The sequence below is a fragment of the Pan paniscus genome, chromosome 1 (genome assembly GCF_029289425.2).
Source record: "Pan paniscus chromosome 1, NHGRI_mPanPan1-v2.0_pri, whole genome shotgun sequence".
NCBI lineage: Eukaryota > Metazoa > Chordata > Mammalia > Primates > Hominidae > Pan > Pan paniscus.
This window is the reverse complement of record NC_073249.2, coordinates 29356751-29384473: the sequence shown is the minus strand read 5'-3', so window position 1 is coordinate 29384473 and position 27723 is coordinate 29356751. Positions and strand designations below refer to the sequence as shown.

Genomic DNA, 27723 nt, shown 5'->3' with positions numbered 1-27723 from the left:
AGGCTTTTCAGGACTCCCCTTCATTTGGGGAAAAAAAATAACTTAAAGACCAATGCTATTATAACTTCAACTGCTAATTAAAAGGACTGCTCAGGGTACACATACAAATCCAATTAAATGAAAGCCCAAAAATCTAAAAATAAAATGAAATTTAAGGTTTTTTATTTTTGGATATTTTGTTAATTACATAATTAAAGTTCTGTCAGGATAAAACTAAAATGTCTCTTTTACTAAGTTGACAAACTAAAACTACAAATTAAATCAACATTAACTATTAATAACATAAAAACTGTTAAAACGTTTAGAATTTTAACTCTCACAATTAAAATCTTATGTTCTTCTATATTATTAACCTATTAATACTTGAAGTATTTAATCACTGTTTTAAAGCTTTCCCACTAAATATATTCAATTATAAATGTGAGTTACATTTTCTTACCCACTAGCCTCTGGAGGAAATCTGACGGTAACCTTTCCCATCTCCGCACCTGGAAGCTCAACAAATTTCCCAACATCTTGCTTTTTCTCAGGTGCCTGAAAAACACAACCACCATCACAACGAAAAGTCTTATGGTTAAATGTCTAAGAACACACTCATTCAACAAATGTGCCAGGCACTACACACACTGGTTATGAAAAATATGATGACTAGAACATCATCCCTACACTTGAGGGTACAAAATCTGGTTAAGAATATAAATAAAACCAAATACCAGTAATACAGATATGTTCAGGGTGCTGTTCGGGCACTCAGTTGAAATTAATCAGCAATACCTAGGTTTATCAGGAAAAGCTTAAAAGGAGTTAAGAACCAAGCTGGACCTCGAAGATAAGTAGAAATGTATCAGATGGAGTATATGGGATGCTGGGCACGGTGGTTCACACCTGTAATCCCAGCACTTTGGGAGGCCGAGGATGGCAGATCACTTGAGGTCAGAAGTTTGAGACCAGACTGGCTAACATGGTGAAACCTCATCTCTACTAAAAATGCAAAAATTAGCTGGGCCTGGCAGCATGCACCTGTATTCCCAGCTACTCAGGAAGCTGAGGCAGGAGAATCGCTTGAACCTGGGAGACGGAGGCTGCAGTGAGCCGAGATCATGCCACTGCACTCCAGCCTGGGTGACGAGCAAAACTCTGTCTCAAAAAAAAAAAAAAAAGTATATGGGGTATTCATTCTAAGTAAATAAATAACAGAGTAGGTAAGGCACAAAGGCAGGAAAAAGTGCAATGTCCATGAAAAGTTAGGAATGCATATTGGGTGGGTAGGGAAGGAAGCTGAAATAGATTAAGTCAAAAACACAGAGGACCTTTTAAGTTTGGCTTTTAAGTTTTAGGCAATGAGGAGTCAGTCCTCAGGGATAATAGGACCGTGGATTTGTGTTTTCTAAAGTGATACCCTGAACTAGAGAAAGATGAGACAAAAGGAAGTTTATTTATGAGATTATGGTATTAAACCAAGCAAGGAAAAATTAGACCTCAACAAAGTGCAACAGCACTGAAGACGGACAGAAAACAAATCTACACACATGAGAAGTCATAACAGGACTCGTTGAGTAAATGTGAAAAACAGTGAAGGATGAGTAAAGATTTGTAGCCAAAACAACTGAGTGGACTGGGCTATCTTTATCCAAGTAGACAGTAGTTTTCAAATTTTACATTAGAAAACCTTAATTAAATCAAAACTTTACAACACATTCCTAAAGTGTAAAACAGATCGAAGTGGAGCAACTCTGGTTGAGAAAAGGAGCTTTTGTACTGTACACTATGTCACATTTTCCTACAGAATCAATGAAAAAGTGCTGCAGAATCCCAGGACTTGATGCTCAATGGTTCAAAAACCAGGAGATTCAGAAGAAAGAAAAAATTGCAAAGGTGTAAAATTAATGAGGTTTTATTTATATGGAGTTTGGATTGCCTAAGGGACATACACTGGATGATCAAAATATTTAGCTATATAATTATAAAGATTAGGGCTTTATATAGATGAACAATTAAATGTGAAACCAAGACTTAAAAATGGCAGATTCTTGCAAGAAGATCCTTTTAAATTTATTAAAAGAAAATAAACTTTATGAGTAGGAATAATTGTCTTTTCAGACCTAGGGCCTCAGACAGACTGAAATGTCATCTTTTTTTTGTTTGAGATAGAGTCTCGCTCTGTTGCCCAGGCAGGAGTGCAGTGGCGCGATCTCGGCTCACTGCAAGCTCTGCCTCCCAGGTTCACACCATTCTCCTGCCTCAGCCTCCCGAGTAGCTGGGACTACAGGCGCCCACCATCACGCCCGGCTAATTTTTTTTTTTTTTTTTTGTATATTTTTAGTAGAGATGCGGTTTCACCGTGTTATTCAGGATGGTCTCAATCTCCTGACCTTGTGATCCGCCCGCCTCAGCCTCCCGAAGTGTTTTTTTTTTAAAAAAAAGAAAAAAAGGCTTACCACTCGAGCCTTGGTTGTTGAAACATCCCACTTGGTACCTACTGACTGGAAGGCCTGCTGGGCTTCAAGAAAGCCAAACCAACGTTTTACATGAACTGGAGCTTTCTTCTGTTTCAACTGTTCTTGCCAGGCAGCATTTCCTATGAGCAAAGATAATTTTAAACTATTCAATAAATCTGCAGCTTCAAAAGCAAAGTTCCAGTTGTGACTAATTGAAGTAATTGAGATGGCTTAAAGTTGTGCTTCTAAAGAAAATGAAATGTTAAATATCTGGATATACACTGAACTGTTTTCTAAAACAGTTAGCTCTCTGTGTCCATGGGTTCCATAACCATAGATACAACCAACTGAAGATGAAAAATATGCAAAGCTGGGCATGCTGGTTGCTTGGGACCTGGTGAGGGTGGATGATTACAAAGCAGCATGAGGAACTTTTGGGGGTGGTGGATGTATTTATTATCTTTATTGTAACCATAGTTCCACAGCTGTGTGTGCGTGTGTGTGTGTGTATGTATATATACACACACATATATGTCAAAATTTATCAAAATATACATTTTTAAATAAGTGTGATTTTCTGTATGTCAATTATACCTCAAGAAAGTTGTATTTGAAAAAACTGTCTTTCCAAGTTGGAAAAAGCATATTCTTACTTGTTCCAAACTAGTTGTAGAAGAAGGAAGTGACCTCCAAGAAAAACCACAACTCCACATCATCCCACTACTCCCTAACCTCCCAGTCACACACTCACTGAGCAATAATGGCTTTTTTCAAGTCAGAGACAAGTGTCTGGAGTAAAATAATAGCTGAAGTAGGAGAGGTGCTAACATAAATGGGATGGGGACTTCTTTATCAGGAATAAGATCAGCTCCAAAGGCAAGAAGGAAGTTGGGGTTGTGAGACAGACGATGGCAGAAAAACACAGGGAATTCCCGTAGCTGGATAGGAATAAAACAGCCAGGGAGGTCATTCCCCTGTAATAAAGTCCTAAGTTACTGTCTAAACATATATATACACACACATATACATACATGCATACATACAGAAATATGTATAATTTTTATCCAGCAAAATATTAAACGATTAAAACAGAGGATTATTAAGAATTATTGATACCTTTTAGGGTGGCCCAAACACATAAATCTGCTAAACTCAAGGAGTTTCCAACTAAGTATGTTCTCAGAGACAGGCAATGATTGAGTTCATTAATTGCAGAAGTAAAGGAATCACATGAAGATAATTTTGTAGCACTGAACTCCAACCAGTGATCAATCTGTCAACATAAAAGATAGAAAAGAAATGCATTTCAACATTTCAACTTATAAAAAGAAAGACCATAAAAAAATTCTAGTTAACTAGAGCAACAGTACACTCTTACTATGCTTTTCCTTTCTCAAATTATACAATTTATCATTATGTGGACTAAATTCTGATTGCCTAAAATCTAAAATAGAACTTCAATAAATGCCACATTTATTTTGCTATGCTTTCTGCTTTTTTTTTTTTTTTTTACAGGAGTGTGGCAGGGCACTTCAGGAAAGAACAGGAAAATAAGAATTTGAGAATTGGTGGCAGAAATAAGTAACCAACCTGAATGAACCGAAGGGATGGTACCTAGCCAAACAGATTCATTTACTTGAAAAATTTAAAAGTTAGTACTTAGAAACCATTCTGTGTACTTTGAATTTTATGAGATTTAGGAAGGTTAGAGCAGAATACAAACAGGAAAAAAAGCAGCATCTAAAAAGCAGTACCATCATCTACTGCATAATGACATTTCGGTCAGTGACAGACTGCATATATGACAATGGTCCCATAAGGTTATAGTTTTATCTATGTTGTCTATGTTTAGATACACAAATATGTATTGTGTTACAATTACCTACTGTATTGAGTATTGTAACTTGCCAGTATAGGTTTGTAGTCTAGAAGGAATAGGCTACACTGTACAGCCTAGGTATATAGTAGGCTATCCCATTTAGGTTTCTGTAGGTACACTCTATGATGTTGACAGAATGATGAAACTGCCTAATAACACATTTCTCAGAACGCATCCCATTGTTAAGAGGCACATGATTGTATATAAATTTAATTTACTACTGAAATAATTAATTAAACGAGGCATACACTTAGAAAGAAAAGAAAATGGGATCCAAACTATGCGTGTTACCCTGTTCAAACTTCTTAACTTTTCTAGGCCTGCTGCCTTATCCGTAAAGTAAGAAAGTTGGATGAGATGATCTATAGAGCCCCATCTGGCTATGAAATGCTAGGAATCTGTGAAGGCCAAGATGGCACTAAATGCTCCCAAAAGAACAGCTGGTAGGGGATTAAAGGTTCAAACTTAGGAATTACAAAAAAAGAATTTTTTTGTGACAAAAAAAACAAGATGAGCATTCTGTACCTTGGTCTATATAATTAACACCCCGTTAATATCCTTAAGTAGAATAGTTCATAAGCCAACAATAAATGATGAGGTTCCCATAAAAAAACAGAAGCATAAGACAAAACACACACAACAAAATGTTCATTGCTTACCTCAGTATGTTCCATCAGATTAGAGCCATATAACCCAGCTGTAGTTGCAACTCTAGCCAAGTAGCGAAGTATAGAATTCACATCTGTGAATATCACATTTCTAGAATATAAGCACGAGATAAAATATTACTGCTGCTCTAGCAAATCAGTAAGTCATGAGACTTATGAAGAAATGTAAAAATGGAAACTTTATTATATTTACCATGTATTTTCTACTATAGTAAAAAATAGATCTGCTAATCGTTCGTTTGTTTCAGATGCAGTTTCACTCTTGTTGCCCAAGCTGGAGTGCAATGGTGTGATCTTGGTTCACTGCAACCTCTGCCTCCAGGGTTCAAGCAATTCTCCTGCCTCAGCCTCCCAAGTAGCTGTGATTATAGGTGCCTGACACCACGACAGGCTAATTTTTTGTATTTTTAGTAGAGACAGGGTTTCACAATGTTGGCCAGGCTGGTCTCGAGCTCCTGAACTCAGGTGATCCACCTGCCTCAGCCTCCCAAAATGCTGGGATTAGAGGCGTGAGCCACCGCGCCCAGTCTGCTAATTTGTTCTTTACATGTCTATTCAGAGGTGCAAATATGAAAATATAACTGGGATGTTGAGAATAACAGTGATTTAAAATAAATCAAGGCTGGCCAAGCGTGGTGACTCACACCTGTAATCCCAGTACTTTGGGAGGCCAAGACGGGCGGATCACTTGAGGTCAGGAGTTTGAGACCAGCCTGGCTAATATGGTAAAACCCCGTCTCTACTAAAAACACAAAAATTAGCCAGGCATGGTGGCATGCACCTGCGCTCCCAGCTACTCAGAAGGCTGAGGCACAAGAATCGCTTGAACTCACAGTGAGCTGAGATCACACCACTGTACTTCAGCTTGGGTGAAAGAGAGAGACCCTGTCTCAAAAAAAATAAATAAATAAAATAAATCAACGCAAAGGAGCCAAGAATATATTGCTAATAAAGAGGCTAAGAAGGCAGATCAAACCTCATCCAAACCCATCACAAGCCAGGTGTGGTGGCTCCTGCCTGTAATCCCGGCACTTTGGGAGGCCGAGGCGGACAGATCACTTGAGGTCAGGAGCTTGAGACCAGCCTGGCCAACATGGTGAAACCCCGTCTCTTCTACAAATATAAAAATTGGCCGGGTGTGGCGGTGGGCACTTGTAATCCCAGCTACTCAGGAGGCTGAGGCAGGAGAATTGCTTGAACCCGGGAAGTGGAGGTTGCAGTGAGCCAAGATCGTGCCACTGCACTCCAGCCTGGGCAGCGGAGCAAGACTCCACCTCACAACAAAAAACAAAAAACCACACACTGTTGGTGGGAGTGTAAATTAGTCAAACCACTGTAAAAAGCAGTATGGCATTTTCTCAAAGAGCTAAAAACAGAACTACGATTCAATCCAGCAATCCCATTACTGGCTATACACTCAGAGGAATATAGTTCATTCTACCATAAAGACACATGCATGGAAATGTTCACTGCAGCGCTGTTCACAATAACAAAGACATGGAATCAACCTAAATGCCCATCAGTGACACACTGGATAAAGAAAATGTGGTACATATATACCACAGAATACTATGCAGCCATAAAAAAAAAAGATCATGTCTTTTGCAGGAACATGGATGGCACTGGAGGCCATTATATTTAGCAAACTGACACAGGAACAGAAAACCAAATACTGCATTCTCTCACTTGTAAGTGGGAGCTTAATGATGAGAACACATGAACACAAAAAAGGGAACAACTGACACTGGGGCTTGAGGGTGGATGTTGGGAGGAGGGAGAAGAGCAGAAAAAATAACTATTGGATGGCTTAGTATCTGGGTGACAAAATAATATGTACAACAAACCCCATGACACAAGTTTATCTACATAACAAACCTGCACACGTACCACTGAACCTAAAATAAAAGTTCTTAAAAGAATAAATTTATTTTTAGCAATGAAACAAAAATACTGCAATCATAAAACAACAAGATACTAAAAAAAGAGTATCCAGAATGTAAAAAAACAGAACACTCAGATACTAAAAACATAATAGCCAAAATTAAAAACCTCAATAGAAAAATGGGATAATAAAGTTGAGAAGTTGAGGAACTTTCCAGAAAGTAAAGGAAAAAAAAAAAATGGGCCAGGCATGTTGGTACACACCTGTAGTCCCAACTACTCAGGGGGCTGAAGCAGGTGTATCGCTAAGCCCAGGAATTGGATGCTGTAGTGTGCTATAATTGCACCTGTGACTATCCATTGCACTCCAGCCTGTACAGCATACTGAGACCTCCATCTCTAAAAATAAAAATAAAGAGGCCGGGCGTGGTGGCTCACGCCTGTGATCCCAGCACTTTGGGAGGCCGAGGTGGGCGGATCACCTGAGGTCAGGAGTTCCAGACCAGCCTGGACAACATAGTGAAATCCCATCTCTACTAAAAATACAAAAATTAGCCGGGCATGGTGGCACATGCCCTGTAATCCCAGCTACTTAGGAGGCTGAGGCAGGAGAATCGCTTAAACCTGGGAGGCAGAGGTTGCAGTGAGCCTGGATTGTGCCATTGTACTCCAGCCTGGGCAACACAGCAAGACTCCGTCTCCAAAAAAAAAAAAAAAAAAAAAAAATAGAAAGATGGAAAATGGAGGTGACAACTTAGAAAAATAAAGGACTAATCCCAACATCCACGTAAAGAACTGAAAATAGAGAGAAAAACATTTTTCAAAGAAAAAATGTTTTCAATTTCCAAAAGCAGGATTTCCAAGTTTCCACAATGAAAGAGGCAACCAAATGCCCAGCAGAACAGATGAAAAATAGACCCAAACTAAAGCATATTATTGTAAAATTTGAGAATACTGACTCCTAAGGAAAGATTCCTCCAAACTTCCTGAAGTCACATAGAAAAGTTCAGAAATCAGAAAGTTTCAGAAGAAAATTACAAAGCAAACAAACACCAATTATTCCATGGAAAACTAACAGTTTTACATGAAAAGCAATTATACTATGTGGCTCAGTAGTAAATAAAACTTACACGGTCATTATAATGTAAATACAGAATGGTAATCAAATGACAATTATGGTACAACTACACTGGGAGAAAGGGGGAGATAGAGAGCAGAAGTTTATGAGTATGGGGTGACTGTGTGTATGTAGTGGCAACAGGGGAAAGTGTTTCAGCTTTATCTTTTTTTTTTTTTTGAGATGGAGTTTCACTATTGTTGCCCAGGCTAGAGTGCAATGGCACAATCTCAGCTCACTGCAACCTCCACCTCCCGGGTTCAAGCGATTCTCCCGCCTCAGCCTCCTGAGTAGCTGGGATTACAGGCATGCACAACCATGCCCGGCAAGTTTTGTATTTTTAGTAGAGATGGGGTTTCTCCATGTTGGTCAGGCTGGTCTCGAACTCCTGACCTCAGGTGATCTGTCTGCCTTGGCCTCCCAAAGTGCTGGGATCAAAGGCGTGAGCCACCACACCCAGCTCAGCTTATCTTTTTTTTTTTTTTTGAGACAGGGTCTCCCTCTGTCATCCATGCTGGAGTGCAGTGGTGCGATCCTGGCTCTACTGCAACCTCCGTCTCCTGGGCTCAGGTGATCATCCTGCCTCAGCCTCCCAAGTAGCTGGGAGTACACCCAGCTAATTTTTGCTTTTTTTTTTTGTAGAGACAGGATTTTACTATGTTGCCCACGCTGTTCTCAAACTGCTGAGCTCAAGCAATCCACTCGCCTCGGCCTCCCAAAGTGCTAGGATTACAGGCTTGAGCCACTGCGCCTGGCCACATACCCTGTTTCATAGGGGAGCAGAAAGATAGGGAATGCAGATAATTCTTTTGAGCGAAAGTAAATCATCAGAATAAATGGACCAGGAAGTGGGCGCAGGGAGGTGAGAGAGCAACATTAAAGGAAGAAAAGAAACAGAGTGGCACAGGAACAAAGACTGTCTTATTACACGTGTAAAGTCACCTAGGCAATATCTTGAAGCTGCCCTCAGAAGAGCAGGTGAAGTCTGTCTGAGCTGGGATTGACTGACCTTTCCAGATTATTTGATGAGATCCACAAGGAGGGGACTTAAGTCAACTGCATTTCTTTTGGAAAGATGCTTTCTTGGCCAGATGAGGAAATTCTAGAAAGTCCCTCTCTATATGATGGGGGAAGTGGGCATGTTGGGTTGTGAAAGGAAACAAGGTTAGAGGTACCCTGATTCTGAGGTAGCTTCTAAGGCCTCTCAGCATGTCAAAGCGCCAGTCTTTGGGGTATTGCTTTCTGAAGCAACATTCCCCTGTCTGAAACTTCCCTAGAAGTTTCAGTTAAAAGCTGAGTTGGTGGTTGTACAGGAAAAAATCAACAGCTGGGCGCCAAAGGATCCCATTAAACCAGTCACTCATTTCTGGGAATAGGCCAGTCCAATTAAATAACCCTGCCTCATTTCAGGAGCTGGTGTTGCAGATGGGCTCTCAAAGCTAGACCTCTAGTTCCTCTTAAACAGACTACATGGGGAATCAGTTTGCTGAAAAATTTAAGTCTCTAGATTCAATTCTTTTAGAATAAAGAAAAGTATACTTCTTTCTAGGGACAATCTACTTAATTAGTAAGTAAAACAAGCATACAACATTTAATGCTGATTTTTCTTTTTTTTTTTTGAGACAGAGTCTAACTCTGTCACCCAGGCTGGAGTGCAGTGGCGCGTTCTCGGTTTACTGCAACCTCCGCCTCCTGGGTTCAAGCAATTCTCCTGCCTCAGCCTCCCAGGTAGCTAGGATTACAAGCATGTGCCACCACACCCGGATAATTTTTGTATTTTTAGTAGAGACAGGGTTTCACTGTGTTACCCAGGATGGTCTCGATCTCCTGACCTCGTGATCCGCCTGCCTCAGCCTCCCAAAGTGCCGGGATTACAGGTGTGAGCCACCGCGCCCGGCGATGCCGAATATTTCTTTAAATGCCATTCTGAGGCCAAACGTGGTGGCTCACGTCTTTAACCCTAGTGCTTTGGGATGCTGAGGCCGGAGGATGGCTTGAGGCCAGGAGTTCGAAACTGGGCTGGGCAACACAGTGATACCCCATCTCTACAAAAAACATTTTTTAATTAGCCAGGTGTGGAGGCATGTGCCTGCAGTCCTAGCTACTCAGGAGGCTGAGATGGCAGGAACCTGAGTCCACAAGTTCTAGGTACAGTGAGCTATGATCATGCCAGCCTGGGCAAAAGAGGGAGACTCTGTCTCTAAAAAAACTCTAAAAAAAAGAAAAAGCCAATCAGTACTGAAAATAAAAAGATGAAAACACTTACTCAGAAACATGAAGAATATTCTCTTTCCCTTCTTCAACGGAAATGCTGACATCGTCTTTCACGTGTTCTACTGCCAGCAAAGCTCCTATAAATAATATGAAAAGATTTTTTATCTTTAAAAGCAATGCAGTATTTATAACTTGAATCATAAAGCAATCAGGATGAGTCAACAAACCAATATTAAGTCCTATAAGGAGTGAACTTTTTTCTCAGTAGTCTGTAGACAGAAAATATAGTCTTTTGTCTCAGAGCAGCAACAAATCAGAATCCAGAATCCATTCACTAGCATATCCAACTGGTTTTGAATTTGTTCAGCTTTCAGTTAGAGACACTGAAATTAATCTGCTTCTCCCTTCGGAGACAAAAAGAAATTAGCATAGTGCCAGCCAGGCATGGTGGCTCATGCCTATAATCCCAGCACTTTGGGAGGCTGAGGCAGGCGGATCACCTGAGGGCAGGAGTTCAAGACCAGCCTGACCAACATGGAGAAACCCCGTCTCTACTAAAAATACAAAATTAGCTGGTCATGGTGGCGCATGCCTGTAACCCCAGCTACTCGGGAGGCTGAGGCAGGAGAATCGCTTGAACCTGGGAGGTGGAGGTTGTGGTGAGCCGAGATTGAGCCATTGCACTCCAGCCTAGGTGACAAGAGCAAAACTGCGTCTTAAAAAAAAAAAAAAATAGTATAGTGCCTTATATAAAAGCTTTTGTTAATATGTTGACCTTGGATTTTTAAAAAACTAAAAAAAAAAAAAGAAAAAAGCTATCGTTAATAGTATTTGAGTGACTATTATGTCTTAGTCACTATGCCAAATGCTTTACAGTTAGAATTTTTCATCTTTGGGGTAACCTGTAGAGTTAGATTCAAAGGACATGATATCTCATGCCTATAATCCCAGCACTTTGGGAGGCTGAGGTGGGAGGACTGCTTGAACCCACAAGTTCAAGACCAGCCTGGGCAACATAGTGAGACCCCGTCTCTACAAAAAAATACAAAAATTAGCTAGGCATAGTGGTACACACCTGTGGTCCCAGCTACCCAGGGGGTTGAGGTGGCAGGACTGCTTGAGCCTGGGAAGTCATGGCCACAGTGAGCCGTGATTGCACCACTGCGTTCCTGCCTGAATGACACAACGAAACTGTCTCAAAAAAAAAAAAAATGAGAGATACTTTCATCCCCATTTTACAGAATAGGAAAGTAAGGCTTAAAGGAGTTAAATAACCAGCCTAATGTCCTTGACAAAATATATAGCAGTCAGGATCTGAATGCAAGCCTCATGTAGTCCACAGCTCAAACTCTAAAACAGTGTAATATGGCCTTTTGACACTTAATTGATTCACTAATCCTCTGTCCCTTAATTTGATTAAGATAGACAGGCCAGGCGCGGTGGCTCACGCCTATAATCCCAGCACTTTGGGAGGCTGAGGTGGGTGGATCACCTGAGGTCGGGAGTTCGAGACCAGCCTGACCAACATGGAGAAACCCCATCTCCACTAAAAATACAAAATTAGCCAGGTGTGGTGGCACATGCCTGTAATCCCAGCTACTCAGGAGGCTGAGGCAGGAGAATCGCTTGAACCTGGGAGGCGGAGATTGTGGCGAGCCAAGATTGCACTATTGCACTCCAGCCTGGGCAACAAGAGTGAAATTCCATCTGAAAAAAAAGATGGACAACTAGCACCCAGATACTGGTTTATAAACACCATGTTCCACTGGAAACAGGGCTGTGGCAAGGAAGGTGCAAAATAAACCTGAAAAATCTTATTGTGTTAGAAAGCAAAGGAGTACTCAAAGATAGAGAACACATATGTCGAAAGGACATAGAGTCTCTACTAAAAATACTAAAAATTAGCTGGGCGTGGCAGCACAGGCCTGTAGTCCCAGCTACTTGGGAGGCTGAGGCAGGAGGACCACTTGAACCTAGGAGGCGGAGGTTGCAGTGAGACGAGATCACGCCCCTTCACTCCAGCCTAGGTGGCAGAGCAAGACTCTGTCCCAAAAAAAAAAAAAAAAAGCCATGCGCAATGGCTCACACCCGTAATCCTAGTACTTTGGGAGACTGAGGCAGGCGGATTGCCTGAGCTCAGGAGTTCAAGACCAGCCTGGACAACATGGTGAAACCCCATCTCTGCTAAAATACAAAAAATTAGCCAGGCGTGGTGGCATGTGCCTGTAGTCCCAGCTACTTGGGAGGCTGAGACAGGAGAATTGCTCGAACCTGGGAGGTGGAGGTTTGCAGTGAGCCAAGATCGTACCACTGCAGTCCAGCCTGAGCAACAAGAACGAAACCCCATCTCCCAAAAAAAAAAAAAGAAAGAAAGAAAGAAAGAAAGGACACACAGTCCAGGTTGGAGGGGCTTCCACTGGCAAATCAGGGTACTGACATCGAAATAAATGAGATCAATTTTAGCAAACCCATACAATGAAATTTTATCCAGCAAATAAAAAAATAAACTACTGGCCGGGCGTGGTGGCTCATGCCTGTAATCCCAGCACTTTGGGAGGCTGATGGGGGGCGGATCACGAGGTCAAGAGATCGAGACCATCCTGGACAACATGGTGAAACTCCGTCTCTACTAAAAATATAAAAAATTAGCTGGGCGTGGTGGCGTGCACCTATAGTCCCAGCTACTCGGGAGGCTGAGGCAGGAGGATCACATGAATCTGGGAGGCAGAGGTTTCAGTGAGCCAAGATCGCACCACTGCACTCCAGCCTGGTGACAGGGTGAGACTCCATCTCAAAAAACAAACAAACAAAAAACAACATCAACAACAACAAAAGTAAACTACTGTCATAGACAAAAAGATATATGAATTTCAGAAGTATTATCTTAGGCACATATGAGAATATAAGAATATATATAATATGATTCAATGTATATGAAATTATAGAAAAAGCAAAACAAGAGTGACAAAAAGAAGATGAGTCGCTATTAGGTGCCAGGAGTAGGGAAAGGAATGACTGCAAAGGGGCATGAGAGGACTTTCTGAAGTAATGGAAATACTCTACATGATGACTGTGGTGTAGATTACACACTGTACACATTTGTCAATCACTTAAAATTGGTGAACTTAATTGTATACAAGTTATAATTCAATAAAACTAATTTTTAAAGATAAAATAATTTTAAATAGAAAATGAAAATAATACAAATTGTAACTTCTTGAGTATTTTTGCTATGATTTTTTTAAATGGGAAAAAGAGAAAGCTCTCCTCACAGAAAAATGCCAACTAATACATACAGAAGGAATGGTAGAATGGGAAAGTCACTATCTCGCAAACATCATAAAATCATAAAAATCAAGTTAGGCAGGAAGTATCAATGGATACTGAAACTAGTGGGTGAAGATCTGATGCAAAGTGGAACATTTACATGATTCCAATGCATCTGCCCATTAAAATTAAGGTTAGAATCATCAGTAATGGGAAAATTAAATTCATGCACCAACTGATGGGCTGCAATGAAGAACAAGGAATAACTACGCTATTCCTGCCAAAAACACAGAGCCTGGATCTAGACACCAGGAAATATCAGACAACTTAAACAGGGGATATTCTTCAAGTTAAGTGGCCTGTAATCTTCAGAAAGGTCAAAGCTATGAAAGCCAAGGGAAGACTAGGAAACCATTCCAGACTGAAAGAAACTGGAGAGAGGTGACAATCAGATGCAAACAAAGCATAATACGGGATTTTGATCTCAACACTATGGAGGGTCTGGTTGTAACAAATAATGATAGAACGAGGATGGGGTCTGTGCATTAGATGGAAGCATTGTATCCAACTGTATTTCCTGATTTGGGTGCTTGTGTGAGATCACCTGGAGTTTCCAAGTTTGCTGGGGATGTACACTGGAGTTATGCTGAGATATTGAAGCCTCATATCTACAGTATGCTCTTGGGTGGTATGGGGGAAAAAGGTCTTTGTTCTAGCCTTGCATCTTTGTTTTAAGTTTGAAATTAACATTAAATATATAACATGATGAATGCATACAAAATAGGAAAATTCTAGCAATGCAACTATTATTTTAAAATGTTTCATCTAATTATATTACTTAAAGATAAAATGTAATTGAATTAAACTGGGAATAATTAAATCAAAAATTAAAAAGGGAGAGGAGCAATTAGAAAAATGATATATTTGATAACTGGCATACAGTTCAAAATGACAAGAGTTTCACAGAATACTGGCAGAATTCTGAGTTCTGTAATACACTACAGAAACAGGCCACCTTCAGGGTGATTTTCTAAGTAACAAAAAATGTATCAGGAGGCTGGGCATGGTGGCTCACACCTGTGGTCCTGGCACTTTGGGAGGCCAAGGCGGGCGGACTGCTTGAGGTCAGGAGTTTGAGACCAGCCTGGCCAACATGGCAAAATGCTGTGTCTACTAAAAAATACAAAAATTAGGCGGGCATGGTGGTGCGCACCTGTAAGCGCAACTACTCGTGTGGCTGAGAACAAGAATTGCTTGATCCTGGGAGGCAGAGGTTGCAATGAGCTCGGTCTCAAAAAAACAAAAACAAAAACAAAAACAGTATCAGGAGCTTTAACTATAGTCTCACTTAACTCTGGCAACCAATCCTATATGGAAGACATTATTCTCCCTTTCTTAAAACAAGGAAACTATGGGAGAAGCTAAATAAGGAACTTGTCAAGGTTTCACAACTAATAAGTGGCAGCCAGGATTGGACTCAGGTCTGCAGAAACCAAATGTCTTTGCTCTCAATCATGAAGGCACTCTAATGCCTTTCCAGCTCAGGAATCAAACCCATTCCTTTTAGAGTTCATTGATTTGTTGTGCGGTTAGTCCATTACTGCAACCAATATGCCAAAACATTACCATCTTTTAAATGTTTAAAATGGCTATTAAGTTGTGTTTTTGTTCAACAACCTTAAAACATCACCAAAGTTGAGAATATAATGAATAATTTCATCAGCCCCACGTGGTCAATTGTATATAAAGGTATGGGCTTCTTCAACATTAGAAAGTACTGTGTGTGTATTATCATACATATGCATTAACAAATATTAGGTCAGGCTGGGTACTGTGGCTCACGCCTGTAATCCTAGTACTTTGGGAGGCCAAGTCAGGATGGCTTGAGCCCAGGAGTTTGAGACCTGCCTGGGCAACACAGTGAAACGCCAACTTTCCAAAAAAGACACAAACAGAAAATTAGCCAGGCATGGTGGCACGCGCCTGTAGTCCCAGCTACTAAGGAGGCTGAGGTGGGAGGATCATCTGAGCCCGGAAGTTCGAGGCTGCAGTGAGCCTTGAAAGCGCCACTGCACTCCAGCCTGGACGATAGAGCAAGACCCTGACTCTCAAAAGAAAAAAAAAAAATCGGCAAACTACTTAAATTCTTCTGTGTAATTTCCCAAAGTAATGAAAAAGCAGAAATTCTAAGCAATCTACCAACAATAATCTTGGTCATGTCGAAAAAATAATTCCAAACAGAACTTAAGATGTGTCAGTAAGGTGACAGATCCAATGTTTACTCTGAAATTTACTACACATCCACAGGGTGCAGTAAAAGCAACCGCATCAGTCTACAGTGTACCTGGGTGTTTTCCCCAATTACCCTACCACATTTAATTAAAAATAAATGCAGCCTCAGTTGAAATCCTAAATGCTAATACGCTCGTCTGGGTTATTTCTTCTGAACTCGATAAAACGTAAGGAAAATTTGACTCAAGTGAACTGAGGATTTCTCCTGAGAGGAGGGAGAGGACAGGAAAGGAGGTAAGAAAAGGAGTTGGGGGAAAAATGCTAAAAGAGAAGCGACGACAATTGGATTTTAAGTTTTAAAATCTTATTTCCACGAGCAACTCTCGCTCTCCGGGGGAAAAGGGGAAAGGTGAGTTGACTGGGAGTTCATGCCTCTGAGAAAAAGATCCGAAGCGGAGCCTCGTGTTGTCTAGCCCGGGCTCACACTGCGCCTCCCTCCATGCCCGGGAAAACCATCTTCAGGAGCAGATGCACCTGCCGGGGACACGGGGCGAGGGGTGCGGAGCCTCCTCCACGTACAATTCTGGGGCGAGGGGCAGGTCCAACATCCCAGATGGTGACCACCACTGCGCAAAGCCGGGGCGCAGCGACCTTCCACGCCCTGCACCCTCCCTGGCTGATGCAACCCACACAGGTCATTGGTCTCGGCCCCTTACCTAGCGGAGGGTCTCCTGAATTCACGGTCAGAGAGAGCGTCGCCATCTCCACCAGTCCGCTGGTCCACCTGTCAGTACGCCTGGCTCGTGCCAGAACCACGCAGGACCCCGCGAAAGGAAGAAGATGCAACGTGTGCGCGTACCCGACGCCGCCGCAGCCTTCGCTCCGCCCCTGCGCCGCAGCTACTGCCGACACCGCGCACGCCGCGGTGCGACATCGTCGCGCGCCGTCTTCGTCCCTGCCCGCAGGCTCCAGAGCCTGCTACCCCTCCTCTTGGCCGCCAGGGTTAGAACGGCCTGCGTGGCCTTTCGTGCTGCGGTGGGAAAGACGCTGAAGTGGACGGGACTTTACGACACTTCGTCAAGTCAGCAGGTCGTAAAACAGCAGGTTGTAAAACCGTCTTTAAGATGGGATAGGCGTTTATGTGAAGCACGAAACAAACGCATGCACTGTCTTTATGTAAAAAGAAAAGTCCTGGAAGCATACATACGATAGCCATGATTACGTTGGGAATGGGAGAAGTTTTTCTCGTTGTTTATTTCATACATTCCCCCCCGTTTTTTTTTTTTTCCAAAACAAGAACGTATTTTCAAGAGTTATTTGCGTGTTGAAAATAATGGTTAAAGGAAATATAAAAGACTCTAAAAATCACTGCAGGCCGGGCGTGGTGGCTCACGCCTGTAATCTCAGCACTTTAGAAGGTGTAGGCGGGCGGATCACCTGAGGTCAGGAGTTCGAGACCAGTCTGGCCAGCATGGTGAAACCCCATCTCTACTAAAAATACAAAAATTAGCCTGGCATGGTGGTGGGCCCCTGTAATCCCAGCTACTTGGGAGGCTCAGGCAGGAGAATCGCTTGAACCTGGGAGGTGGAGGTTGCAGTGAGCCGAGATCGTGCTACTGCATCCAGCCTGGGCGACAGAGTGAGACTCCTTCTCGAAAAGAAAAAAAAAAAAAAATCACTGCAGAGGCCGGGCGCGGTGGCTCAGGCCTGTAATCCCAGCACTTTGGGAGGCCGGAGGCGAGCGGATCTCGAGGTCAGGAGTTGGAGACCAGCTTCACCAACATGGTGAAACTGTAGAGACGGGGGTCTCTACTAAAAGTACAAAAATTAGCCGGGAATGGTAGCGCGCACCTTTAATCCTAGCTACTCGGGGAGCTGAGGCAGGAGAATCGCTTGAACCCGGGAGGAGGAGGTTGCGGTGAGCCGAGATCGCGGCACTGCACTCCAGCCTGGGCGACAGACTGAGACCCCGTTTCAAAACAAACAAAAAATCACTGCAGATAGGCGCAGTGGCGCGCTCCTGTAGTCTCAGCTGTTAAGAAGGCTGAGGCAGGATCGCCTGAGCCCAGGAAGATGAGGCTGTAGTGGCCTCGCCGTGGACTTGCCTGTGAGTAGCCACTACCCTCCAGCCTGGCCGACACAGGGGGAGACCTGATCTAAAAAACAAAACAAAAAAAACCTCCGATGCCGCCCCCAATCATGGAGTCCACAGGTGTTTTTTTCAGCGTCTCATCTGATTCTCCCTTTCAAATCCTTTGTGACGGACGTGCATGCATGAGCTCCAGAGATACTCCAAGGTGTATACACACATTCGTGTGTGTGAGCTGCACCCATATTTCAAGGGCTGGTGTTAAAGTACGGGGACCCGGGATGGATTCCAAGAACCATCTCAACCACATCCTCGCCTACACTTTTTCTTAACCTCCCCAAGACATCCTTGTTTTCATTAGGGAGGGCCCCTTAGATTACATCTCCCATGAGACTTGAGGCCAGGCGCGGTGGCTCATGCCTGTAATCCCAGCACTTTGGGAAGCTGAGGCGGGCGGATCACCTAAGGTCGAGAGTTTGAGAGCAGCCAAGCCAACATGGAGAAACCCCATCTCTACTAAAAATACAAAAAAATAGCTGGGTGTGGTGGTGCATGCCTGTAATCCCAGCTACTCGGGAGGCTGACGCCGGAGAATCGCTTGAACCTGGGAGGCAGAGGTTTCGGTGAGCTGACATCACGCCATTGCACTCCAGCCTGGGTAACAGGAGCAAAACTTCATCTCAATAAAAAAAAAAAAAAAAAAAGAAGCCTACTTTCAGGATAGTGGGACTTACAGCAGAAAGTCTTAGGTCTTAGAGTTACCATCTTGTTGGATGCTTTTACTAGTTCCAATCATTTTTTAGTTATGTTGGATTTTCTAGGTAAATATCATTTTCTTCCTATCCAAAATTTACATGACCTATATCTTATCTCTTTCATTGGCTAGAACTTCCAGAATGATGTTAAATGGGAGCAATAATAGTGTCGAATAAGAGAGTATTTGCTTTGTTCCTGACTTTAGTGGGAATGCCGCTAATGTTGCATTATCAAGAATAGTGTCTGTGGCCGGGCACAGTGGCTCGCACCTGTAATCCCAGCACTTGGGAGGCCGAGGTGGGTGGATCACCTAAGTAGAGGACTTCGAGACCAGCCTGATCAACATGGTGAAACCCTGTCTCTACTAAAAATACAAAATTAGCTGGGTGTGGTGGTGCATGCCTGTAATCCCAGCTACTCAGGAGGCTGAGGCAGGAGAATCGCATGAACCTGGGAGCTGGAGGTTGCAGTGAGCAGAGATCATGCCACTGTACTCCAGCCCGGGGCAACAGGAGCAAAAAGTCCGTCTCAAAAAAAAAAAAATGTTAATGAAAAGTGTCTGTAAGCCAGGTGTAATGGCTCATACCTGTAATCCCAACACTTTGGGAGGCTGAGGTAGGCAGATCACCTGAGGTCCGGAGTTCGAGACTAGCCTGGTGAACATGGTGAAACCGCGTCATTTTACTAAAAATACAAAATTAGCCTGGAGTAGTGGTGCATGCCTGTAGTCCCAGCTACTCAGCAGTCTGAGGCAGGAGAATCACTGGAACCCAGGAGGCAGAGGTTGCAGTGAGCCTAGATGGCACCATTGCACTCCAGCCTGGGCAATAAGAGCAAAACTTTGTCTCAAAAAAAAAAAAAGAATAGTGTCTGCTAGGTTGGCTGCAATGGCTCTTGCTGGTAATGTCAGCACTTTGGCAGGCCCAGATGGGAGGATCACCTGAGACCAGGAGTTTGAAGGTACAGTGAGCTATGATCGCGCCACCGCACTATAGCCTGGGTGACAGAACAAGACCCTTTCCCTGAAAATAAAAATAAAAAAAGAATAGTGTTTGCCGCTGGTTTCTTATATATTCTTAGGTTAACAGGGTTTTTTTTTTTCTTTTTGAGACAGAGTTTCGCTCTCGTTGCCCAGGCTAGAGTGCAACGGCATGATATTGACTCACTGTAGCCTCGGACACCTGGGTTCAAGTGATTCTCCTGCCTCAGCCTCCAAAGTAGCTGGGATTATAGGCACCTGCCACCACGCCCAGCTAATTTTTGTATTATTAGCAGAGATGGGATTTCATCATGTTGGCTAGGCTTATCTCGAACTCCTGACCTGAGGTGGTCTGTCCGCCTCGGCCTTCCAAAGTGCTGGGATTACAGGCCTGAGCCACCGTGCCCGGCCCTGGATTCTTTTTAAAATCAAGAATGGGTATTGGATTTTCACTCCTTATTATTGTGTACATAAACAGGAGATACAGAGATGAAAGGCGAAGTCCCTGTCCTCAAGAAGCCTTTTTTTTTTTTTTTTTTTTTTTTGAGATAGAGTCTCATTTTGTTGCCCAGGCTAGAGTGCACTGGCATGATCTGGGCTCACTGCAACCTCCGCCTCCCTGGTTCAAGCAATTCTCTTGCCTTTGCCTCCTGAGTAGCTGGGATTACAGGTGTGTGCCACCATGCCCAGCTAATTTTTGTATTTTTAGTAGAGACGGGATTTCACCATGTTGCCCAGGCTGGTCTCGAACTCCCAACCTCAGGTGATCTACCTGCCTCAGCCTCCCAAAGTGCTGGGATTCTGGGCTGGGATTACAGGTGTGAACCACCACGCCCAAACTTTTTTTTTTTTTTTTTTTTTTTTTTTAGACAGAGCAGGCTGTAGTCCAGTGGCATGATTATAGCTCACTGCAGTCTCAATCTCCTGGGCTCAAGCGATCTTCCCACCTCAGCCCCCCAAGTAGCTAGAACTACAGGCATGCTCACCATGCCTAGCTAATTTTTTATTTTCTGTAGGTATGGGGTCTATGTTGCCCAGGTTGGTCTTGAACTCCTGGACTCAAGCAATACTCCTCCCTCAACTGCTCAAAGTAGTGGGATTACAGGCATGAGCCACCGTGCCTGACCAAGAAGGCTACAGACTTTGGGAGGCCAAGGTGGGTGGATCACCTGAGGTTGGGAGTTGGAGACCAGCCTGGCCAACATGGTGAAATCCTGTCTCTACTAAAAATAGAAAAATTAGCCTGGCGGGCATGGTGGCACCCACCTGTAATTCCAGCTACTGGGGAGGCTGAGGCAGGAGAATCACTTGAACTCAGGAGGTGGAGGTTGCAGTGAGCTGAGATTGCGCCACTGCACTCCAGCCTGGGCAACAGAGCAAGACTGTGTCTAAAAAACAAAACAAAACAAAACAAAAACACAAGGTAAATAAAAATTGCTACACAGTGAGATATATGTAGCAATAGAAATATGTTCATATTAAAAACATTTTGGGGCCGGGGTGCAGTAACTCACACCTGTAATCCCAGCACTTTGGGAGGCTGAGGCGGGTGGGTCACTTGAGGTCAGGAGTTTGAGACCAGCCTGGCTAATATGGTGAAACCCCATCTCTACAAAAAATACAAAAATTAGCTGGGCTTGGTGGCACATGCCTGTAATCCCAGCTACTCTGGAGGCTGAGGCAGGAGAATTGCTTGAGCCCAGGAGGCAGAGGTTGCAGTGAGCCGATATCGCATCACTACACTCCAGCCTGGGTGACAGAGTGAGATGTGAGACTCTGTCTAAAAAAAAAAAAAAAAAATTGAAATGAGAGTAAAAATAATAAAGTTTGCAGAAAGCACAAAGATAGCTCAGAAGATGGAAGATGATTATCCATGTTGAGTGAGGAAGGACAGACAGAATGGTAAAGGAAAGCTTTGGCTAAAAGATGGCATATTTGGCTGGGCACAGTAATATACCTATAATCCTGTATGCCTGTAATTACACCTGTAATCCTAGCACTGTGGGAAACCGAGGTGGGAGGATCACTTGAGGCCAGAAGTTTGAGATCAGCCTAGGTAACATAGCAAGGCCCTGTCTCCACAAAGAAAAAAAAAATTAGTTGGGTGTGGTGGTTTAAGCCTGTAGTCCCTGCTACGTGGGAGATTGAGGCAGGAGGGTCACTTGAGTCCACTTGAGGAGTTTAAGGTTGCAGTGAGCTATGATCATGCCATTGTATTCAATCCTTGGCAACAGAGCAAGACCCTGTCCCCCCCACCTCAAAAAAAGTATATTTAAGGGGTGGGGAAAAAAAGGGGGTAAAAGAAAAATATGAGCTAAAACCTGAAGTCATGAAGCTGTGTGTACTTGGAAAACTCTGACCGGTTCGTTATTGCCAGAATATAAAATCTTTTGGAAGTAAGGGACCAAAAGGCTGGAATGTAGGCAGACTAAATTAGGAAGAGTTCTATATATCATGCTGAGGAGCAAGATTTTATCTTATGATAGAAAGTCGGTGAAAAGTTTTAGGCAGGAGCAGGAGATGTGATTAGGATCATATTTTACAAGGATGATTTCGACAATAATATAGGAGATGACTTGGAGTGCGCAGAACTGGCATTAGGGAAACCAGTTAAGATGTTATTACAACAGTCCATATGAGAGAAAATAAAAGATGATGGCCTGAACTAAGGCAGTGGAATAAGATCTGAGAATAGAGAACAAGTTTCAGATATATTTAGGAGGTAAAATCAGTAATGACAGACGAGATGTTTGGGGAGGTAATGGTGAAAGAAGCAATTTTTAAATTTTTTTTTCTTTTTGATACAGTCTCCCTCTGTCACCCAGGCTGAAGTGCAGAGGCACAATCTCAGCTTGCTGCAACCTCCGCCTCCCAGGTTCAAGCACTTCTCATCCCTCAGCCTCCCAAGTAGCTGGGATTACAGGCGTGTGCCACCACATCCAGCGAATTTTTCTGTATTTTTGGTAGAGATGGGGTTTTGCCATGTTGGCCAAGCTGGTCTCAAACTCTTGGCCTCAAGTGATCCACCATCCTCGGCCTCCCAAATTGCTGGGATTACACTGCACCCGGCCGAGAAGCAAATTTGCCTAGGTTTATTCCTAGATTTCAGCTGGATAAATGGGTGGATGGTTATGTCATTATCAAAAGAGGGAAGACGAGAGGAAACAGAGTTGGCAAATTATTTGGTTCTAGACTGATTTTTTGAGATGTCTGTAAGATATGTAGGTGAAAATATCCTTTACAAATTGCAGATTATAATAATATAATAAAATCTGGGGCTCAGTTGAAATGTTTTGCTGAAGGTGTGAGTACTTATTAAAATGGATGAGATAAGCCTGGAGAAGAAGATACAGAGCTATGCTATACAGTGTGGTAGGCACTAGACACATACGACCATTTTCTTTTTTCTTTTTCTTTTTTTTTGAGATGGAGTCTCACTCTGTCGCCCAGGCTGGAGTGCAGTGGCGCAATCCCAGCACACTGCAACCTCCGCCTCCCGGGTTCAAGCGATTCTCCTGCCTCAGCCTTTCAGCCTTCTTAGTAGCTGGGATTAAAGGCACACACCACCACACCCAGCTAATTTTTGTATTTTAGTAGAGACGGGATTTCACCATGTTGGCCAGGCTGGTCTTGAACTCCTGACCTCAGGTGATCCACCTGCCTTGGCCTCCCAAAGTGCTGGGATTACAGGCGTGAGCCACCATGGCTGGCCTCATTTTATTTTTTCTAACAGCGTCATTGAGATATAATTCACATACCATAAAGTTCACCTATTTAAAGTGTATAATTCAGAGTTCAATCATCACCACAATTACTTCTAGAACATTTTATCATATCCTAAAGAAACTTTGTACCCTTTGGCAGTCACTTCCCATTTCCCCTCAACCCTTGAAATATTTTTAAAAAATGTTTAAGGATGTAGATGACTTGACCCCTACCTGCATCCCCAATCTCATTTCTTTTTTATAATTTTTAATACCCAAGTTCTGCTTCAGGATCTGTCCCAACCTCATTTTATAACACTCTGCCCCTTGTTCATTTTACTTCAGCCACTGTGGCTTCCTTTAAGTTCTTTTTCTTTGTCTTCTCAGAGATGTTGTTTGCTTGCTATATACACTAGAGATCTCAGCTCTTAGTGTGCCTGACCAGACATCATCTCCACGGAAAACATACTCCTATTTTTATGTACAGAAGATCCTCTTTCAACCCTCCAACCCTACCCCAGTTGCTTCCTAGCTCATCTTCCTGATTTCATTTATAGCATTTACCACAATCTAAAATTTTATTTACTTATTATCTGTCTTGTTTCACAAGAACACATGCTCAACAAAGGAACAGACTTATGGTCACTGTTACATCCACTTTTGAATGTTCAGTACCTGGCTGGGCAAGGTGGATCACACCTGTAATCCCAGCACTTTGGGAGGCCGAGGCGGGTGGATCACCTGAGGTCAGGAGTTCGAGACCAGCCTGGCCAACATGGTGGAACCCCAACTCTACTAAAAATTCAAAAAATTAGCCAGGCGTTGTGGCGGGCACCTGTAATCCCAGCTACTCGGGAGGCTGAGGCAGGAGAATCGCTTGAACCTGGGAGGCAGAAGTTGCAGTGAGCCTGGGCAACAAGAGTGAAACTCTGTCTCAAAAAAAAAAAAAAGAATGTTCAGTACCTATGTTCAGTGCCTAACACATAGTAGGTGCTCCATAAATATTTGTTCAATGAATGGAGGCCATGGTAAGAGAAAAGATAGTATTTTAGGGGAACTTTAAATGGTTGAGCATGACTACAGTATAGGTTAGGGTCAGAGTTGATGCTGGAGAAGGAAGAAGCCATTAAGAGCTTCATATATCATTATAAGGAGTTTGCATTTTATCCTGAAGGCAAAGGAAAGCCATAAAATATTTTGAGTAAGGGGAATGGCATTACATTTGATTTTTAAAAATCACTTTGGGCCCAGTGTGGTAACTCAGGCTTGTAAAATCACAGCGTTTTGGGAAGCTGAGGTGGGCGAATCCCTTGAGACCAGGATTTTGAGACCAGCTTGTGCAACATGGTGAAACCCCATCTCTATAAAAAATATACAAAAATGAGTCAAGCTTTTTTTTTTTTTTTTTTTTTTTGAGATGGAGTCTTGCTTTGTCACCCAGGTTGGAGTGCAGTGGCATGATCTTGGCTCACTGCAACCTCCATCTCCTGGGTTCATGCAATTCTCCTGCCTCAGCCTCCCAAGTAGCTGGGATTACAGGCATGTGCCACCATGCCTGGCTAATTTTTGTATTTTTAGTAGAGACAGGGTTTCACCATATTGGTCAGGCTGGTCTTGAACTCCTGACCTCAAGCAATCCACCCACCTCAGCCTCCCAAAGTGCTGGGATTACAGGCGTGAGCCACCACGCCCCGCTTAGCCAGGCGTTATTGCGCAAACCTGTAGTCTCAGCTACTTGGGGGGTGCTGAGGCAGGAGAATTGCTTAAGCCCAGGAGGTCAAGGCTGCAGTGAGCTATAAGCACACCACTGCACTCCAGCCTGGGTGACAGAGTGAGACCCTGTCTCAAAAACAAAACAGAACAAAACAAAAAAATCACTCTGGAGATGACGTGATAAATGGATGAGAGAGAGATAGATGGGTTACAGTGTAGGCAGAAAGATTAGTCAAGACACTGCAGGGATCTAGGGAAGAAATAACGGGGTATGAGGGTATAAATTAATGTAATTAATGTAGAGGCAAGAGTAATGGAGAGAGGATTTAGACTCCTACATATCTCACTTACATAAATTGGGTTTTCATATAGGAACCTGAAGAAAATACCTTCAAAGTTATTTTCGGCTGGGTGTGGTGGCTCACACCTGTAATCCCAGCACTTTGGGAGGCCAAGGAAGGTGGATCACCTGAGGTCAGGAGTTCAAGACCAGCCTGGCCAACATGGTGAAACCCCTGTCTCTACTAAAGATACAAAAAATTAGCCAGGTGTGGTGGTGCGCCCCTGCTACTCGGGAGGCTGAAGCAGGAGAACCTCTTGAACCTGGGAGGCAGAGGTTGTAGTGAGCTGAAATCATGCCATTGCACTCCAGCCTGGGTGACAGAGTGAGAGTCCATCTCAAAAAAAAAAAAAAAAAAAGTTATTATCTTAGGGCTGGGCACAGTGGCTCACACCTGTAATCCCAACACTTTGGGAGGCCAAGGCAGGCGGATCACCTGAGGTCAGGAGTTCGAGACCAGCCTGGCCAACATGGTGAAACCCCATCTTTACTAAAAATACAAAAATTAGCTGGGCGTGGTGGCACATGCCTGTAATCCCAGCTACTCAGGAGGCTGAGGCAGGAGAATCGCTTGAACCCGTGAGGTGGAGGTTGCAGTGAGCCAAGATTGCGCCCCTGCACTCCAGCCTGGCGACAGAGCGAGACTCCGTATTAAGAAATATATAAATAAATAAAAATAAAGTTATTCTCTTGTTACACTTAGATTTTTAAAAAATTAGGTTTAGTCCACTATTTACAGATAGAGAACTCCATTCGTAGAGGGAAGCAGATGGATTCAGGTGATGATTTTCTAACTTGGCCAATTATCAAGATCACCTCATGGGTTTGTAAAATAATTTCTGGAGGGGTCGGGGCAAGAGTGAAGAACTGTTTAGACATAATCATTCAGACATCTCTGTAAGGCATCTAGGTAGGTTTTGGGGTATATAGATCTAGAGTTTGAGAGTTCTAAGCTAAAGATTTTGGATTAATGAGCAAAAGCACCACAAAAGTCACACAGGTGGATTAGATCCTCTGGTGAGAAAGGAGAGAAAGCATAGGCCAGGTGCAGTGGCTCACACCTATAATCCCAGCACATTGGGAGACAGAGGCAGGAGGATTGCTTGAGGCTAGGAGTTCAAGACCAGCCTGGGCTGTATAGCAAGACCCCATCTCTACCAAAAAAAGAAAAAAAAGAAAGGAGAGAGACTAGAACAGAATCTTGGTAAACAGTGACATTTAAGGGAAGGAAGACAAAGAGAAAGCAATAAAGGAGACTGAGTAGGAGTGGCTAGGTGAAAAAAGAAAGCCAGGACAATGAGAAGAGAGTTACAGGGGGGAGGGCTCAAAGGTGTCAAGACCACAGAGACCTCTTCCTGCTAGATTATGACACTTCTATAAAATAATACTATATTACTTTATCTAGTGAGTCCTAGTGTTAAATGATTATCAGTCCCTGAATTTCTTAAAATATACAGAAGCAGGCTGAGCATGGTGGCTCATATTTGTCATCCCAGGACTTTGGGAGGCCAAGGTGGGCAGATCATGAGGTCAGGAGATCGAGACCATCCTGGCTAACACAGCGAAACCCCGTCTCTACTAAAAATACAAAAAATTAGCCAGGAGTGGTGGCACGTGCCTGTAGTCCCAGCTACTCGGGAGGCTGAGGCAGGAGAATCGCTTGAGCCCGGGAGGTGGAGGTTGCAGTGAGCCGAGATTGCACCACTGCACTCTGGCCTGGGTGACAGAGAGTGACTCTGTCTCAAAATAAATAAATAAATAAGTAAATACACACACACACACACACACAAGCAAAATTGTTGGGATAAACCCTGTGAATTTTTATTTTTATTGTTTGAGACAGAATCTCGCTTTGTTGCCCAGGCTGGAGTGCAGTGGCACGATCTCAGCTCACTGCAACCTCCGCCTCCTGGGTTCAAGTGATCCTCCTGCCTCAGCCCCCCAGTAGCTGGGATTACAGGCACGCACCACCATGCCCAGCTAATTTTTGTATTTTTAGGAGAGACAGGGTTTCGCCATGTTGGCCAGGCTGGTCTCGAACTCCTGACCTCAGGTGATCCACCCGCCTCGGCCTCCCAAAGTGCTGTGGTTACAGGCATGAGCCACTGCGCCTGGCCTGTGAATCTGCATTTTAAAAGAATCTTCCTAGGTGATTCTGATATGCAGTTGAGTTTGGGAACTGTTAATTTAAACCACTTGTTTGATTTGAAAACAGATAATTTTAATTAAAAGCAATGGACAGAGACCTAAAAATAAAAATCTACGTATATTAGCAGAATAATTTTGATAGTTTATGTTATAATCTCTCATTGGAAGGAACAGAAGCAAGTACTTAGCTTTCCACAATTAAGCCTTATAATGATGCCACAAGAATAAACTAATCCCCAAAGTCGAGAATGTATAATTTTCAAATACTTTTTTAAAAAGCTGGTGAATAACAAAGAGC

The 27723-nt window shown here is 43.1% G+C and overlaps 1 protein-coding gene across 2 annotated transcripts in view; it reads right to left on the bottom strand.

The window, feature by feature from the left end:
* Nucleotides 1-16882, bottom strand: part of EPRS1 (glutamyl-prolyl-tRNA synthetase 1) — an 80942-nt gene extending 64060 nt beyond the window's left edge. The window contains exons 1-6 of one of the 2 annotated variants that reach the window (XM_003807182.6): nucleotides 16413-16882; nucleotides 10250-10334; nucleotides 4977-5076; nucleotides 3555-3711; nucleotides 2439-2578; nucleotides 440-534 (exon numbers count right to left, since the gene is read on the bottom strand). In XM_003807182.6, coding sequence (XP_003807230.2) covers nucleotides 440-534; nucleotides 2439-2578; nucleotides 3555-3711; nucleotides 4977-5076; nucleotides 10250-10334; nucleotides 16413-16458 — 623 coding nt within the window. In that variant the 5' untranslated portion in view covers nucleotides 16459-16882. The remainder of the gene's footprint in view (nucleotides 1-439; nucleotides 535-2438; nucleotides 2579-3554; nucleotides 3712-4976; nucleotides 5077-10249; nucleotides 10335-16412) is intronic. The other variant, XM_034947110.3, reaches the window with a different exon arrangement.
* Nucleotides 16883-27723: the final 10841 nt, after the last annotated feature.